At 39.2% G+C, this 19,115-nt stretch overlaps 2 protein-coding genes across 2 annotated transcripts; both read right to left on the reverse strand.

Annotated features, from left to right (window-relative positions):
• Positions 1–112: 112 nt before the first annotated feature.
• On the reverse strand, positions 113–3,952 carry tusc2b (tumor suppressor 2, mitochondrial calcium regulator b). Its single transcript, XM_022200192.2, has 4 exons — positions 3,787–3,952; positions 2,756–3,001; positions 1,074–1,194; positions 113–979 (listed from the first exon to the last, which is right to left on the reverse strand). Exons 2-4 carry the CDS (start codon positions 2,902–2,904, stop codon positions 914–916), a joined length of 336 nt encoding a protein of 111 aa, XP_022055884.1. The 5' UTR covers positions 2,905–3,001; positions 3,787–3,952; the 3' UTR covers positions 113–913.
• Positions 3,953–5,480: 1,528 nt separating this feature from the next.
• On the reverse strand, positions 5,481–18,539 carry rassf1 (Ras association domain family member 1). Its single transcript, XM_022200191.2, has 10 exons — positions 18,510–18,539; positions 17,732–17,950; positions 14,869–15,089; positions 11,765–11,844; positions 11,303–11,670; positions 9,457–9,572; positions 6,841–6,945; positions 6,438–6,726; positions 6,242–6,357; positions 5,481–6,123 (listed from the first exon to the last, which is right to left on the reverse strand). Exons 5-10 carry the CDS (start codon positions 11,592–11,594, stop codon positions 5,974–5,976), a joined length of 1,068 nt encoding a protein of 355 aa, XP_022055883.2. The 5' UTR covers positions 11,595–11,670; positions 11,765–11,844; positions 14,869–15,089; positions 17,732–17,950; positions 18,510–18,539; the 3' UTR covers positions 5,481–5,973.
• Positions 18,540–19,115: the final 576 nt, after the last annotated feature.

Raw genomic sequence — 19,115 nt, forward strand, 5'->3', positions numbered from 1 at the left:
GTGTCTAGTTTAGCATTTTCACCTACAAACATAAAACCCAGATGTTTTTGGCATGAGCTTTTATAAGCAACAATTATGAAATATGTCCATAAGTTTGCTGTCCTCGCTGATATTGAAGGCTTGTGAAGTAAATGCACTTTAATATACTGTCGACTACAATGTATGGATATAAAACAGGAGCATGACACAGTTGTAATTAAAAAAAACAGTTATAATAAATTAAATGTGAAACATAGTATGCCAAAGCAGCAAAGAAAACAACAGGATCTCTTATTAGACTCACTGCTGCTGTGTACATGAGCGGCTCTGAGGTCACTGAAGCCAGTCCTTTCAACATGGTAATATGACGTTAATCCACTTCAGATTTCGTGGGCCACTGATTGTCAACTCCCTCGGTGATAACTCATAAGCAGATCCTGTTCCATGCATAATAAAGCAAGTCAAAATGGTGTCAAAAAAACTAAAGTGTGCACTGACAACTTCCCCTCATCAGGTAAGACCATGACAGAGGGAAGAACTGCTTACATTCCCCTTAAACTCCTCGAGTTCCATGAATCACACCAGAAAACAATCTGCAGCAAAAACGTTCAGGCCTGTCATGTTTCATCTCACGTCTGCACACACATTCACACTGACATGCACACAAGCCATGATCTGTAAACGGAGTAGGTTTTGCCAGCTTGGCACCCCTCTAGATCCCCGCCGGTGACCTTTTCTGTGTCGAACAGCACACAAGCCAAAAACAGATCACATGCAGAGGCTCAGCACACAATGCATCAGCCTGTCCACGTAAGGGCATCAAATATATCAAGAGATCATGTTATTTTAAAAGGTGGTTCTGGCTTCCATCTGTATGGGAAGCCACAGGACGGAGTTGACACAGTGGCATGTCTGAGACACTCCTCAGACGCTGTCAGGCTTCACAGAGGACAACTGGGAAATCTACATGGATGCACGGGTGGTCCAGCTTTATAATTCCCTGGAAGGACACAAGATAAATTAAAATGATTCAGATCGATGACAAAGCAAACTGGTGTAGATGACATCATAGATTACGGTAACAACTTCCCCACCTGAGCTGTTAAGTTCTTTTGAATTCTTTTCAGCTTGGCTTTTTTACGGCCATTTTTTGTCACAATCGTCTCTTCATAGAACTCGTGGGCCAAATCGCCATCTTCATCAAAGAACATAGAGCTGCAGCAGAGAGACAAAATTAATGATGCAGAATACCTTTTTAAGTCACCCGGTGAATAGAAAACATACTGAACAAAAAACAAAGACGTAACATGTAATGTTTCATGAAATGCTATCCGTTGTTTTTAGAATAGGGGATTAAGTAAATGCTGTTCTGTTCTGCCGCACTGGTTGGTTATACCTTATTTCCAAGTTTAGATTTTATACTTTTTCTTTAAGTCAGTCAAGAAGACCATTTGCATGCTGCATCAATATTTTTGTACAGTGTATTACTTGTACACGTTCTGTATTTTTTGGTCAACAAATAAGTGCCAATGAGAAACCCACCAAAAAAATACCCAGTAAGAAAAAAATATATACTTCATGTTGTTAAACATTAAGAATCTCTTTAAAAATGGAGCCTTATTCTGGAGAGACATTGCTTGTATTTATCTAGATAGCATAATTATAGAGTTACCGTCCCTCTCTGCCCCATTGTCCCCTTTCCCAATCAGCCCTCCCTTTTCTTTCTCTCCCTGTCCTATGCACGAGTACAAACAGGCACAGGACATACTGGAATTGAGTTAGGTGGATTGGTTTGAGCCACTTTGTTTCCCCATTTACAGAGCCAGGGCTGTGTACAAACATGAGATTTTATTCAAATGCATAAAGAGACAGATAGGAAAGCATGATGACATTCACTGAATTTGACCAGAAGCTGTGTTGGATTAGAATTGCTAATTCTACCTTTAAGCCACCAGCCAACTCTTGGGAATGTTATGCATTATGCCGTGTAGCTTCTGTACAAAATTGTTGCTCTAGAAACAACATTAAGTCAGCTGTCCTAACTTTTGAAAATGGGTGGTTTTCAAAGGTTAGGGGAGTAGGGAGAGCAAATAACAGCTCAGTAAAAAAGTGGAGTACAAAAGGGCAGAAAAGACCGTTACAGATCTGCTACCACTGCAGAAGACTACAGTATGTCATGCCAAATGAAGAGGAGAATGAAGATGAAGTGAACACATAATTATGAAAACTGAAAGAACAGACGTCATCTGAATTGTTGTGCAAACAGCATGACTTTACGGCTTCATCTTACTCTGTGCCAACAGTACTGACCGAAATTCTGGAAATGTTTTCTGTGCAAACACAGATAAATCTCTTGAAAATCATTTTTTTAAATGTTCCTTTTTTGTATGAGCAGATAATACATCACCATATTCAACATGTTTAAAGTTTTTATAAGAACATCAGTGAAATTTGCTCACTCCACATCTTTGTTATGTGCAGTATAACATTTTAGCTGTTGGGCGTGGATGTTTGAAACATCTACTGCATGGACACATTGATACATCTGCTGGAACATCAATATGAAGCTGTTTTTCTCAGGAACATTCTGGATGCAACAGAATCTCTAACTTATCTCCAAGCTACAAACTACACTTAAAATGTCCTATTTTATTTAGTTATTAATGAAAGAATGAAATATATAGGTGTATTAATGCTGTAAGGCACTATGATTATTAGAACATCTCAGTGTATTAGTCTGATGTAGTCCTCATGTTGATGCTGAGGCTGTATTTACCTTCGTCTGGTAAACACAAAAGGCGTTGCACCTGGGAAAGTTCGAACTCTTGCCAGTGACTGCTCGTTTCCATCTTTGGTTGGGTCATCCACACTGCCTGAGCCAGAAAAAGGCCAAAATCCCTTGGATTTGGAGCCACTACCCCCCATCTTCAGCTGCAGCACATTATTTTCTTGGATCACAGGGATGCCAGCGGTGCTACAGTGTTACTGTACTAGACGAAATGTGACCTTCAGCATATGACACCTGTTAAAAGTGACAAATGAAGTTAGGAGTTGCAACATTTCAGACAAGACATTACAACACGAGTATAACTATTTCCTACAATATATAGCCTATTATATTCCAAGAAAGGCTGAGAAATGGAAAACTACGGTAGACATTTACAGCAGCTCCTGAGATCCCAGTTGTCTGTTGGCAAGAAAAGTGGTACCGCAGACAGGCCACACAATACAGCAAACCCTGAGAATGAATATAATGCCCTGAATTTATAGCCATTGTTTTCTAATAGTTTCATGTCACAAGACACAAACCACAGCTATGACATAATAGTAATATGTCCTTTGCCCAGAAGTCAGAAAAAGCAGGCCAGTGACATGACAGTGCAACATTACGTTAGCACAGCTTTGCCAACGTCCCATGCCTAGCTACCTCTCTATAACAAGCTAAGTAATCGCTTTAAAATTGTACTTCAAATTTACAAAAAAGATGAAAAACACGAGTAAGCTCTGCTTGGAGTCTAGAAGACTCCGTAACATTATCCAGATGTGCCAACTAACTTGGCTAGCTAGCTTTGTCCGACAGCACGAATCAGAAATTGGTATTGTTTGCGTTAATTAGAGCAGCTTTAATGTCACTTTGTGCCCTGGCTACAACCATCACCATTAGCTAGAGACAATTAGCTTTCTGTTACTAGCATTAGCCAGGTCAACACGTTTCTACACAAAATAACGTTAACTGACGCAGCCAGTGGCTAACGCTAGCTGCTGGGATAACCAGCGACTGTCGCGTCATCTGAACAGAAAACATACCTAAAGTGGGAGCTGGTGTGTTCGCAGGTACCAAATTTTCTTTGAGAAATTTGTCTTGGTGGGCTGCTAATTCTGATCAGGCAAGGACCTCATAACACATACAGCTACGCTAGCTGTTTATGCTAACCAACGTTCTTCTTCTGTGTTTTTCCCCTTTACTGGTATCATAGAGACATCGTGGGGAAGCAGCGTCACCACATGGACACAAGTGTAACTCCTTCTGCCTTTAATAAGCCTAAGCAGTGTGTGGTGTCAGTATGATGCATTCTGTAGCTAAATGTGTGTGGACAGCCTTCTCTTATAGGTTTACGTTGTGTTCTGGCCTGCTTTTGTGGTTTGCAGAGCAAACAATAGACAACAAAAAGCTTCCAAATGTGTGCACTGGCCAAAAATACAAATTCAGCATGCAATTGGTCTTATTTTCTGACTCAGAAATAAAGTTACAAATCTTATTGGTATGGTTAGGAAATGGTTAAATTTAGCTAAATTTATGTTCAGCTGGTGAAAAAATCTTGACCACTGGGTTAGTCCACATTCTTGTCAGGTGTTTCTTGAAAGGACAATGATCAGACACTCCTTTGACCATTAGAACACCTTAAAATGCAGGTTTTTCAAAAGACATGATTTCACAGATGACAAGAACGGGCTATTGGCTGCTGGATGCTGTCACATGAATGTCCACAACTTCACAACTGAAATAATTTTAAGCAGCATGGCACAATAACCCATCTGCCATGTGGTGCTCTGCATGTTCATGTCTGATGATATGATCCTGTCCCCCAAAATGTCCACCAGCTTCACGAAGCCCTGAAGAAGAGTGGGAAAACCTTCCACCAGCCAGTATTAATAACCTCATAACCTCCAGTATAGTGGGTTCTGGGTTGTTTGAAGATCTTCATTCTGATGTAGAGATGCTGTGTGTTGAACAAGAGATACCTATTACTTAAAAGGAATAGATAGAATGAATAAAATATTGCATGCTGTGTTTATATTTTTGCTCAATGCACATCTCTGTACTGTTACTGGCTGTTTTTTTTTCTTTTTCTTGTCTGCTGTGACATGACAAATACCACTGTGAAGGTCATTTAAGGAATATTTTATCCTGCACAAGGGCCCAACTTTAAGCTCAGTGTAACTTTTAAGAACTACAATACTGCACAAAAATCGAAATACAGCAAGTCATTTTTCTTAAATTCTAAACATTATCTGTTAAATAGGGGAATAAATAGCTGTTGTTTCAGCTCACAGCATCTCTACAACAGAATGGGCGTCATGAAACGGCCAACAGTTGTCATTCTCTTTGTAATCTGTGGCATCGAGTAGTCAGTAGGTGTGTGTGTGTGCTGGGCTTTCTATCAGATTATTGTCATGTAAAGCGAAACCTGACTAAGTTATGGATTATCTCAGTAAATGAGAACTTCTAAGTCAGAAAAAGCTGCGTTCAAGCTTTTGTTCGATATAAATGCCAGGCTCTATTTCCCAACACCTGGCTGACCTCATACATTCTCTTGGGAATGAATGGGAGCAAATCCCTGCAATCAGGTTCCTGACTCAGGAGGAGTGAAGACTCTACGAAGACTGAAGGCTGTTACAAGAGCATAAAAGTGTTCATACTTTTTACTGAGATGTTCTAAAATCCGCATAACATACTTTAGCTCCCATATTGTTGACATCATCATAGGAATGCCATGAAATTGTCCAGTTTGTTATCATTGTTTATTAGATCATTTGGATGTTAACACATTTCAACTTGCCCAGCTCAATTTCACAGGTTTATTAAAGTGCCAAAAATGAAGAAAAAAAACAACCAATAGAGGATCCTAAATATCACATGAAATGACCAGATAAATTACAAGAAAACCCTAAAATGCTTCTTTAATGTCACTATAAATAATCTAATCAAGCAGCATGGTTTCTAAGGAAATCAGAATCCTTTATGTTTTGTGCTGATCCAGTTCAAAAACAGCAGCTCTGCTTGCACAAACGTAGCTTGACCTGGTTCTTTAGGTGGTTCACATTAAATGTAACAGCAGCATCCCTGCTTTATTAACAACCTATATTCAAAACATGACCGTTGTCCAAGCTCTTTCCTTATACATATACAATTTTCCTACTGATCTGTGATATTTTTCAAGGCAAAAGGTTCTTTTAATGTTCAAATGTGAGAATCGGATGAATGTCTCAGTGTCAACCAGGAGTAGTTATTCTGGCCATCGCCTGCTTCATCCTGTCTCTAGCAAGAGCGTAGCGCTTCACAATCTGCCGTACGTGCTCCTCTTCCTCACGCTGCAAGATTCGCAGAAAGTTGCAGAGCTCAGGAAAGCTAAATGCATCCCACTGTAGAAGAGACACAATTTACTTTCAGCAGCTATTTATAAGTTCATGTGTCATTTTCTCACCATATATTGTCAAATTTATCATATCACCAAAGTTTAAGAGCAAAATGGAAACTTACATTTACTTCTCCAGTTTCATTCTCCTTCAAAACCAGACTCAACACTGTTTCACTGGGTCCAGCACACAAGCGCAGATAAAGAGGACGTTCATCGTCAGACAGTTTACGCATGTACACTAGGGGAAGAAGAGTCAGAGCTTCAGGATTCAACACTCAGCTTTGTTTTCTAATAACAATACAATCTCAAAAATCCTACCTTGACTTTGTCTTTCTGTGCGTTCAAACAAGGCGAACTTTGCTGGGTTGTCCACCACAGTGAACTTGTTGAGCAGCGCCTCGATCACCTCTCGCACCCTCGTTTCAGAGCTTATATGTAGGTGTTTTGCAGTGTCTTTGGGGAGGTAGAAAGATGTCCGACGACTCATCCGTCTGCCCGGCTGGTCGCTCTCCTGCGTCGAGGTCAGGCTCTGAGGAGGAGGGAGGGAGATGGGACGAAGTAACTGAAAGTGGACCTTGATGAAGCCAGTGTAGGACCCGTCTCTATTCTGCAGAGTAGACAGATTTAAAGCATAATAATGAGTGAATGCAATGCCAGTAGAGTCTGCACAATACAGTCTAAATGCACATTTCTGCATGATTTTTTTATACTAGTGACTCACATCCACCATGTAGAGATTGCTGTTGATCTGAGCATTGTACTCCTTGACTCTCTGTTGAATCTCAGCAGCACTTAACTCCTGTTTTCCCAACTCAATCTTTTCATCCTGAAGACATCACAGACACAATACCAATCAGGCCACGTGACAGCAAACACTAACCTTCACCGCTGGGCTTTAAGAACGGAGAGAGACGTAAAGATGAATGGAAGTAGAAGTCAAATCAATTCAAACTCTTTGTCTGTAGCAGGAATACAAACTTGAATAAATTAACATCATTCACAGAGTAGAAATCAGTAGAGAAGGTTGATAAACTATTCCTCAGCCTCAACCTTAGGAAAGAAAGACGTATAAGCAGTGAAATAGAGCTCCAGCTCTGAGCTGCTGTCTTCCTGGCTGAAGGACGAGTCACTCGCTGTGCTTCCCCAAGTCATCTCAAAGGCTCCAGAATAATTGTTAAGCTTTTTAAAATTTGTGTCGTCACTATTAGGAGCTGTATGTCCCAGATTGCTTCTTTTTCCTCTGTTTCTCTTCTACTGGCTGCTCTTTCTTTCCATTTGCTCCTCCCCAACAATAAAACCTTACAAAGACATCTGCAGGGCCAGACCCCTCCCACTGAGACCCACTTTAACTGTCCCACAAGCAACTTTCTCCTGATTTTATCATTCATCGAAAACACTCTCGTTTTTGTTCAACATGTACAACTTGTCCACATTACAACTCCAGCAACAGCTTTATTTTTGATGAATTCGCTACTCAGCTGCAGCTTTTCTAATGGCTTAAATACATCCAAAATGTAAGCACTTAGACCATGAAATGTTTTATTAAATGCACTTCAACCCCTTAAAGATCAATGATGCTTTGCCATCGCTTTTAGAGTTTTTTCTTGGATAGAGTTGAGCTGAAAAAAGCATCATAGAAATCAATAAACGTCTGACCAAAAGCGTAATTCGTGACCTTATTTTTTGGTTGACGTATCTGACTATCCTGCTCTCTGCTGTACAAACAAAAGGTATAACCATGTTCCAACTTTATCAGACTTAAAGTGGTGTGTTTGGGTCGTGTACAATAATAAATGAATCATAAACAGCAATTAAATATGTGTGACAAAATAATCACAACTCAAGCTTAAGCCTATAAACAATGTTTGCATTGCAAAAACAATAACGCAACCTTTTAATTATGTGATAAACTGCACTGATCAGTGGACCTCTGCAGAGTTTTTCAATGGATCCAAAACAAGGACAGCTGTTTTATTGTTTCAAGTAGTTAAGTCATCTCCTCCCCTCAGCTCTCTCCTGAATTACTTTCCTTGACAATGAGTAGGTAATAAAAGCAGTATTTTTGAAACATATGGCACAACGATACACAGTGGACAGCGGTGGGCAATCTGGGAGCCTCCATCTGCTTTGACAAGTGTGCTGTCCTTCAGGGAACGATTTGTTCATAAGAATGAATCTGCTGAACTGAACTCAATCACTTGATAAAATGTTCATTTGTCAGTTCAGATGAGTTTTCTGACAGCTGTGAAAGCATATGCAGTGAGTCAGTGATTCATTGGGTGATTTCTACACTGCGATGGCACGGCTGTTCACAGGAAAGGCCCATAAATGACCCTTTCAGTCCTTCTGTTTCTGTTGTTGTGTAGCATCTGACAGCTTCGAGCCCAACCATAACTCTGAATTTCTAAAAACAATAACAAATTGTAGTAATTCCAGTTCCATGAGGATGTAAGAAAAACAACAATGGAGGGGTTTTTTTGTTGTGAAGATGCTGATGTTTGAAAAAGACTGAGTCCAACCAATCAGCTTTTGTCTTCTCCAAGCTTAGAACAATCAGCAATGAGATCCACACAGCAGGAATTTTGAGCCACTCCTACCAGGAGTTGGGGTTTGAACATGCATAAAAGGTCACCATATAAACTAAATTCCTGCATTGAAAATCAGCCTATTGATTAAATAGTCAGTGTCAGTGAGTGATTGAATGTATCCCTGGAATTCATTCTCCAATATGAAAAACCAGCTGGCTGAAGACTGTGTGAGATCATTTCACTGCGAGGGAATAATTCATGTTCAATGACTCCTTCACAGAACATACAGCACAGTGAATGTGAGCTCTGAGTGAAAGTGAGCGACTCAAGCCACTGGAATCAGGCCCAGCAAGTTCAGGAGTAATGCTGAACCGTGGATCAGAAACAAAGATATAAAAGTAATAAAAACAGCGTTCAACTCCAACACCAAGCAAGGAAACAGTTTCAAATATGAAAAATCATACATCGTGTTTGTAAAAGAGAAACTGGAAGTCATTAGTATTATGCATTATTCAGTTTGGGTTTCTGCTGTTGGAGCTCCGCTGAAGCACTGAATGATTCAACATACAAGTGTTTTTTAATGAACCAAAGTGATTCAGTGAAAAGAACTCTTCGCACATCACTACGTCTGACCCACCCACCAACATCAGCACCCGTTTTTTCACTGAAAGAATTTATTCCTTGTTGCACGGTTGAATTACTGACGCAGTTTAGATGTCCTTTTCTATTATAAATGTAGAACAATCAGATGAAAACTGCTCTCTGTATAAATGGACTGGTGTAGAACAGAGTGTAGTTTTGTTCTTTACCACATTTGTATCCGTCTCGATGGAGTCATCTACAGGCTCTGTGAACACACTTTCATGTGCGCTGCAGTCTAGTTGGATGAACGCTCGGCAGCGGTAGTGACAAGTGTAGCTGCAGTCTGAGAGGCACAGAGAGAAACCTTTAGATGGTGCAATTACAAAGACCTCTGGTGTAGACTTTTATTCAGTAATCTGTCCCTGAGCATCAATAAGCATCACTCTGTCCCCCGTTTATCTCTCATTGCTTCAGTAGTTGTTGTCTTTTTGAATGAAGCTGAACAGAAATTCTTCAAGTCCGAGGATACAGACAGGCAGAGGAAGAGCTTCCCAGAGCTTATCTGTACCAGATGGCAGTTAAAACACAATGCTAGCCAGAGCTTCCTAAAGTTTACAAAGACTCTGTGATAAAGTTTCTCATGAATGGAAAAACTAACATGAGAAAATGACATTCTGGAGGTTTGAAAAGTGAAGACGATGTTACAGCTCTGTGAGACTTGAGTGTGCATGACTAAGTTACTGTGCGATTACAGAGGCTTTAACTTCACTCTATTTTCTGCTATTTCTTATTAAGTCAATGCCTTTGTCTTCATTTGAGCAATTTAATGTTAGGTTAATGGTTTTATCTTTTAACTAGATTAAATAATAAACCTCAAATGAGCAACAATATTGGTTGATATTGTCTACTTCAAACCACTGTAAAGAAAGAGACTGATATTATTCTACATTTTTCTAATTTTCACAAAAAAACAAACAAAAAAATGGAAAGGCCAAAACTAACAATGTGTCTTTCGATACTTTCCAACTCCCCCTCCTCCCGCCCCATTTGTGACTCTCTGCAACAAGCTCATTGGTTTCTTCTAAAAAGTTAAATCTCTAAAACAAGCGCCTACTTTCATCTTTAAAAAAGATTAAATAAAGCAGCTAAGCATGGAGACAATAGTGCATGTTCTGTGGATTTGGTCATTTCTAAGTATCGACAGCAGCATGACAGTGAATGAGGGACAGACTCAGAAATACAATACATGTGTTTTTCCTAATGAGCAAACACGTCAGCTTGTATTGGCACAACTGATTAATGCGTTTCTACTAGTTTTTAGTCAATAATAGAGGTCTGCAACACATAAAAACAAGATATTGATTGTCAGGTTTGACTTGTGCAGACAAGAATCATTTACTTGCTTTTAATGTAAGGTGCCTGAAAAAAATACGTAAAAAAACAACAACTGTGGATTACTGTAATTTTCAGAAACTGCAGTAAAATACCTGGAATATCAGCAAAGTAATTATATTTTTTTGGCTGATTTAATAAATGAATGAAACAATGTAACTTTATGGTCATACACTGTAAAAATGAAAAAATATAACAAAAATTTGCAGAAATTAGAAAGTTTTTCCTGTCTTTTTTTTACACAGTCTTGACATAAATTAACACTTTTTTCTGTGATTTTGCTAGATGTTCTTTCCAGTTTAACAAAATCATGAAATCTGCAAAATGACAGGAAAATAGTGATTCACTATTTGTCACTCCTTTAAATATAGTTTTTCTTTGAGCAGTGACAACCTTTTTTTTTCCTGACTTAAACACGAAAAAAATAACTGTATTTCGGTCGAACATTGTGAAAATCATTACTGTGATTATTATTTTGATGTGGTCGTTATTTACAGTTCTGGCCTGTTTCATAAAAACTAGGTATTATCTGTAACTTATTAAGAACAGGAAAGATCAGTAAAATGTTTAGATGATTTTTAAAAATTACACTGAAAAGCTTTTGAAAGCAGTACATTTTTACAGTGTAGGTGTAAAACAACCAATATCCTTGAAACAAAAACACATACAGGAGATACTCACTGGCACAGCGTAAACTCTGCTTATAAACACCCCAGATGAATTCTCCACAGAGGTCACACCAGGTCAGATGTGTGTGACTGTAGGGCTGGAAATCGTGACCCACACCAGTTTCACCAGTGTGATACCCGGACGCCTCAATGCTGACGCTGTCCCCCACCAAACGGACAACGTGGAAGGGGCTGGGGTGACCAAGGTTCACAGGCGGTGGGGCCACGTGGACAGTCGGAGCAGCCAGTTCAATGGGATCATTTACACTGAGGTCCTTCAGCTCAATCAGCTCACATTTAGACATCCTGTCCTTGATACGGATACTGACATGTCAAGTGAACACTTCCTGTCCATTAGCTAGTATGGGCATACGTCCGGCCCTAAGAGGGGACAGCAGCAGTATGTGTAATTTTGCATGATTTATGAATGTCAGTATCTAATGAAATGTACAGAATTTTTTGCCCCAAAAAGTACCAGGTCTGTTTTTTTGGCTCAATCCACTTGCAGGTTGTCGTGTTGTGCAGATAAGCAGGTCGTCACTAAATCCTTTGGAGCTGCAAGACAGTTTGACATCATACACATGGTTGGGTGTTGGACAGTTTAACGTAAAACACATACAACAGCTGACATATTTAACCTTCTGTACCTTGAACAGTTTCTATGCATTCATTGCCGCTGTCACATTTTTACATAGTCAGCTAATGGTTCATTACAATATAAAGTCCTACGCCTTCTTTGGAAACAGCATATTTATAACGAGGTGTAGAGAAAAAATGTCTTTGGTGCAGTATAACAAACGCTTCCATGATAATACAGTTTACAAAAAAATTTAATAATTTCAGGCAATTAAAATCCTATATTCAATATCTGCACTGTATTGGCTTTACAAATGGAAAAGCAAAAAGATTAATCTTTGTTATCTGATGCCGGGAGTCATACGATTATATTGAAATGTGGGGCAAGATGAAGAGCATAATCCTGTACAATCCCGGGATAACTGATAATGTTTCTCTGTGTGTGACAGTGAAATTGCATACTTTAGACAAAACTCTGTCACCATAAAGTGGGTCAATACTGCATGATTCACTAAACTCAGGAAGCACAACACTCGTTTAAATAAATCATTTCAGAAACAACTGGCAACGCCTGTAGCAATGACTTTAAGGGTCCTATGAAATGAAAAACATTTTGACTGTGTTTTGTCCTTAGTGTTAGAGCATTGTGTGGCTAATGTGGCTAAGATCACCATTAGCTTTGACCACATGTGTACAGGTCAGAGATAATGGAAGCTATTATGTTTTAATGTCACCTGTTGTGCATCAGGGCAACATAAGCTCAGTCAGTATTTACATCTGTTTACTTCTCTCCTGCTCTCCGTGCTCACGCTGCATTTTAAAGTGGCTGAATTACCAATACGGCTATTCTCATTTATCTGTTTCTGTTGCCAGACAGTAGAATGAGTATGAAGTAGTGACTCAAATAAAGGCCATTAAGACTAAATGTTAACTAGCAGTCACTTCCAAATTCACTCTACACATGAGGTAAAAACAGCTGGGCTATGAATTCATTGATATTTTAACTCAAAATGATTGCTCAGGGAGAAAGTTAGAAGCGACAGAAAGTTCTAGTCCCGCAGGCGCATTCAAGTTTGTGTCAGCTGTGGTGAACCGCTCTACACTGTCAATCACAGACCAGACGTAAACTAACCGTGACGTCACCCGTTGGTTTCAACGCCAATAAAATGAAGCCCGGATTTTGCTACTTCCTGGTCGCCGTTTTGGATTTTTTGGAGCCAGTGACGTAAAAACCGTCATCAAACAGACTGGACCGGAGAGCAACTAGGGGCAGGATTGGCTGAGGACTCTCTTATCCCGCCCACGTTTTATCGCAGAGGCTTCTGTTGCTGTCTATCAAGTATAGCCACGCCCCCTGGCTCCGCCAACTTTAACGATTTATTTAAAATTCAGTATTGATTTATTTTAAGATCGGCCACCTGATCTCTCATTTTGACCATGAAAACTAACAGGAAAAAAAACCTGAGCTGTAGAAAATCAGTCTATCAAATTTTATTTTTTCCAAAAATGAATTGGGGTCTATGGAGGAAAAGCTTTTTGGAGCCAACCCTAGCGGACGGCGGGATATTGCAAGTTTTTGACACTTCCGGGTTGGCTTCAATTCTGGAGCCAGATGCTACGTCCACTATATATACAGTCTATGTCACAGACAGAGGGAGTTTTTTTCCTGAAGGGGGCGTGGATGGTAGAAGCTGAGCAGCATTTAAAGCTACAGACACAGAAACAGTCCGTTTAGAACAGAACTAAAACCAGCAGTGACAGTAACATGAGGCACTTACACAAGATTTTCAACAAAATTTGTTTTCGGGACATTTGACATTTAAAAGGGGGCACAATATATGGCCTTTAACCCCTTGACGCCTATTATTGCAAATTTGTATCATACTACTTTCATTCAGGCTGCAGCTGAGATAGTGTATCCATTCCCCCAGTGCCGGTTTGTGCACAGTCAATACGTACCTTGGAACCTTTTGCAAGCACAGGTTTCTCGTAGGACCGGTTGGAGTGGGACCTAATTATTATAGACCTTTTATTATTATTATTATTATTATTATTATTATTATTACTATATCTATGTATCTATGTCCTGTGTGTAACAGATAATGTAACAATCTCCACTTATTTTAGCATCAGCTGGAAAGCAAAAATTATAAATAAATTCAGGCGTCAAGGGGTAAAATTATTGAATGTTTAGGTCTTGTACACTTGTTTTACAGTTACAGGTGCTTTTTACTCATATGGTTGAAAAGTACAGAAAGTACTTTTATGCTACTTTATAATGCTTGAGTGTGAAATGATGTACATTTAATCCACTATTTAATATGGCTGGTTGGCTCTTAAGATGTGAGACATTACTGAAGATTAAACTTAAAACGATTAAAGGCACGAATTGGGCTTTACCCACTAAAATGTTGGTTACATTTTTTTCTTGATTTATTAAGAGAAATACAAACAGCGTCTTTCTGCTGCCTAATGATAGCTTTAAGCTGAGTTTTCGAATCTTAAAAGCCTGAACACCTCTCTCACCAGTGCTGGAATTCAAACACTGCCAACAGAAACTTGTCTGCAGAGCTGCACTACAACATTCCTCTGAGCTGCCATGAGGAAGAATCAGAGTGAAGTGTTCTCAGGTGGATGTGAAAGTTGGTTAAATTCGTTTTCTTGTTCAGCTGAGTTGTGACTTGAATCTGAACAACCCGGAGCTCCATGTGCCAAGTGGGTCACCACACGGAGCAATTATCCACACAGGGCAACAAGAGCGCATTGTAGCCGGGACCAACCGTGCATTTTTGTGTTATTTCTGTGAAACTCTATGTTGGGTTTGGTCTGTACGACAGATTCTTCTTTCCTTTGTCGTTAAGTGCTAAATGCAGCTCTGCGTGTAACGGGACAGCCCGTTTTAATCCTGTTGCCCGCAGCAGGACGACTAACTCAGCTGGCAGTGACAGTCGGACACTAATGTTCGGGATTTCTGACGGAGATATCGTTAAAAAGACTCCTTACCTGGTTTACTTCATCATACTCATACTGTAGAGCAGATCTGGAGAATGAAGGCAGTTTGCGGTTGAATTAACACCGAAGCGCCCCTCGGCCGACGCACGCACTTGAGTTTGCGCATGCACATTGGGAGTGAGGGATTACCGTCTAATCTCACATGAAGAGTCACCGCTGGAGGATTCCCTTCATCCTCACTGACAGGCCGCATGTGTGGACAGGATAGGCTACTGTAAAAAAATAATAACAGTGTAATACTTTAAAACTTTTCCTCTTCATTTTACAAAATTTTGTAACACACATTAATACACCTGTAACTATAAATAACCATAACATTTAATGTAAAAATGCTTTAAGTAAAAAGATTGATAGATATTTCTTTTCTTTCTTCAGCGAATAAGGCTACTATGATAAATATATCTCCCTAAAATATCAAATTAGTAACAACTTTTCAGTATCTTTAAAACACAGAAAAATGCAATGTCAATTTACACTTCCTATGTAAATACCATTAAAGACCATCAACTAGAGATAACCATGCTTTACAAAAAAAATGATTTTTTTTTATTTTACATGAAAAGAAATGTTAAATACTTCAAAAATGTTGGATAAGGTTAATACTGTATATAAATGTGTAAAATTACACCCAGTTGATGACAGAATAACAGAAAAACAAGTCGTGGTTTTACATAATTAGGGTCCGAGCACGGACGGTGAAGAAGGACCCTATTGAAACCCTAGGGTTTCTTTTTCTTCTTCTTCACTCTTTTCCCGTCTTTTCAACTCCACTTTGGCGGCCTAAACATGCCCCAAAACACGTCAAACTTTGCATGCACATCAGGAGTGGCGAAAAATGTGATATTTTATGGGAGTTGCACATGTGTGGCAAAATGGCTCCATAGCACCCCCTGTAAAATTGAAAAAGTGGTCATTAGGCCAACTGCCACGACATTTCATCTAAAGCCACAATATTTGGGGGGCATATGCAGCACATCAGGACACAAGAAAAAAAATCAATCACGGCCACACCCTAAACCCAACAGGAAGTCGGCCATCTTGAATTTGCTGTAAATTTTTTCTGCTTAATAATTTATCCAGGCCAAACGTGGGGAAGCCAGATCAAATTTGGGCAAAAAAATTCATAGCTACATTGGTGCAAAAAATTAAACATGATTATGATATAAAGATTTGCTCATCAGAACAGATATTTACTGTCACCATCAGGTACCTGTACCCATAGATATGCCTGTACCTGTCAATCAGGGTGGATGAGACGTCACACCCCCTCAACTGTGCTGTCGCTGTTGTCGGCATAGATATATACAAATATATACAAATGCATTCATATAGATATCTATGGTTGTCAGTACTGTGCAGCTCCATACTGACACCTGCTGGCTCTTAAAATCATTACAGGTAAAATGCACAAAACACCACTGAAGGGTGCCATTTTAAAATGCATAAGCTGTTTAAAAATTGATTTGGGGACATTTGGAAATGCTTCAGCGAGGAAACGGCCTCTAGGCTCAAATATGGCAGCTCTGCTTATTCCTTACTATCTTGCTCAAGAGCGTTGAAACACCATAAAGTGGGTTAATAATGTGCCAATCTCTAATGCTTTTTGTTGAGTTTATTCAGTTTTCAAGAGACAGAAAAGTGAACTGTTGATCTCTGGGAAGGCATGTCTACAACTGCAAGTAAATCCGGAGATACGACAAGGGCCAGTTTTTTAAAAAACATAATAGTAATATTTTATTTTGGGAGGGATTAGCGCCAAAAGTGCATTGAAAAGAAAAAGATCAAATACCACTTAGACGCATATCTGAACTATCCTAGACTTGAGTGTGAAAAACCAGCAAAGCAACGGTATAAATACCCGACATTACAAGTCCCAAATGTAACCCGAGTAATTAAAGGAAGTAATATTTGAAAGAATTTTTTTTAACCAATAATGAAGGAGAATATGTGCTATTATGAAACCTGTGCATATTGTATATATCACAACTGGATTATTATTACTGATGCAGTACTTGATATGATTCTGGGGACATAAATCTGACAATACATCATGTTTTCTAATATGGTCGTATACACTGTGCATGAAAAATGTTAATCTGCTAAGTAGTCAGTAACTAAAAGATCAGTGCAATAAAAAGTGCAAATGTCCTCTGAAATGTAGTAGATCATTTAGTGGTGTCAGTAATAGCAAAAATGATTTGCTGAGTGTCTTCATGCTGTAATGTGTAAGGCAGAGAAGAGAGAGCGGCAGACAGAGAGAGGAGAGTGAGTCCTGAATGAGCATGTTGTTGTCGTTTCCTGCCCTGTGCCTCAGTGTGCAGAGGCCCTGCAGCGTCACAAGCTTATTAGAGAGTAATTGGAGCACAATGACCAATGAACAGCTGACCGGTGAAAGTCTGCTGGATGTGGAAGGGGTGGTATGAGTCTGAGACATCACATATAGAACTGTGCAAAAATTTCAGGCATTTTTTTTTTATCATGCTGTAACAAAACAGATGCATCTATTTGGAACCAAATTCATTGTGCAGAATGACAACGGACACACAGGCAGAACCATAAAGAACCATCATCCTCCAAGAAAATCGGACTCCTGACAAATCCTGATGATTTGGGCCTTTAGGAGTGCTCATCTCCACATCGTGAAGTCAATCCGGGATCACATGAAGAGACAGAAGACACTGAAACAGTCTAAATCCACAGAAGAACTGTGGCATGTTCTCCAATTTATTCCTTAAAGAACTGCTTGCAAATATACTGAGAAGAACTGATGCTCTTTACTACACTTTATTGGCAGTCTTTTGATAAAAAAACACTCATGTTTGAAAGACTCTTCACTTAAAGTTGAAAAACTTACACTGTGCTGCAGATGTAGCGCTTTACCTGATGAACAGGAGTGCCTCCCAGAGGTTGGCAGGGGGAGCCACCGTCACCCCAGAAATCTCCGTCAATCTGGTAAGTCAAGTTTATCCATGGAAACACTGATGTTCAAGTTTCAGTGAATGTGTCGGGGTGTAAGTGAAAGCAGCATTAGATGACAGCAACAGCATGTAGCAGTAGCAGCCATCAGTGAGTCCTGTTCATAAACATCACATAGAACACAAAATACATAGTTTGTGACTTTAGTTGACGGAGGCGACACACACAAAGACCTCAGCACGTTAACAGGAGCTGAAGTTTAGTTTGTTGCTTCCAGCTGTTTGTTTCTTTCCTCTGAGTTCATTAAACACCTGCAGCATCTGACAGCAGCATTAATAGAAATCTAATCACTGAAGTAACCAAAATATGGCACCTGGTAGCCGAGCAGCAATATAAATGCATGTTTTTTATATTGCACCATAATTGACTGAAGTTAGATAAATTGTCATCATACATGGACAGAATTTTTTGAAATTAAAATCAGAAATAAACTTCATGTTTTACCTATGTTTTTTACCCCTCAAAAACTCAACAGCACATCGTTTCCCTGGCTATTTTGAACAGTGGTGGCCAAAATAATCAAAATGTATTAGTTTGTGCACATGAAATAATTAGCCTCCTAACCCTACAACATAAAACAAAAAATAATTATTATTACAGTTGTAGGTTTATTGCTGCACTTCTTGTGCATATTCTAACTCCGTTAATTTACCTACAAGAGTTTGTGTAATCTACCCAGGAAGTCTCCACGTCACCCAGTAGCTGCTGCGTCAAGCTGGATAATAAACAGAGAGGACATCCGACATGAATTTCAGAATAGAGGTCTAAAATTATATTAAAAACTGCAACATTGAAATCCTGAACTGAAGATGAAGAAACAATAAGCTATCAAGCCATTTTCATTAAGGTACCTCAAATTGAACATATTTTTAGGTCAACCAACGCAGAAATTGGAGTTTAAATGTTACTGATGCAGTTATCAACATTATTCTATCAACCTAACAAATGAAGGCAATGTTTACAACTTAGTTTATCTAAATCTGCTAATTCTGTACATATTTAAATGCCCTTTAATCTCACAGCTATTCACTGAATTGGTAGAAACAGGTTCCTTGAATTACTTTTTACAGCCCAACTAGCAATCCAAAACTGTTTTTGTAGCAGGCTGGAGACATGTTGAGATCTGCTTTTAACCATGGTGTCTATGGCAATGGACTCAAGTGACCATTCTGCAATTTTTTTGGCACAACCAAATTCATTTTTCAGGCCTGAGCGTTGATGTTTGGTTTACAACCTGCTTTATGGTAATTCAGCCAAGCACC

This window comes from Acanthochromis polyacanthus, chromosome 5 (assembly GCF_021347895.1).
Source record: "Acanthochromis polyacanthus isolate Apoly-LR-REF ecotype Palm Island chromosome 5, KAUST_Apoly_ChrSc, whole genome shotgun sequence".
Lineage (NCBI taxonomy): Eukaryota > Metazoa > Chordata > Actinopteri > Pomacentridae > Acanthochromis > Acanthochromis polyacanthus.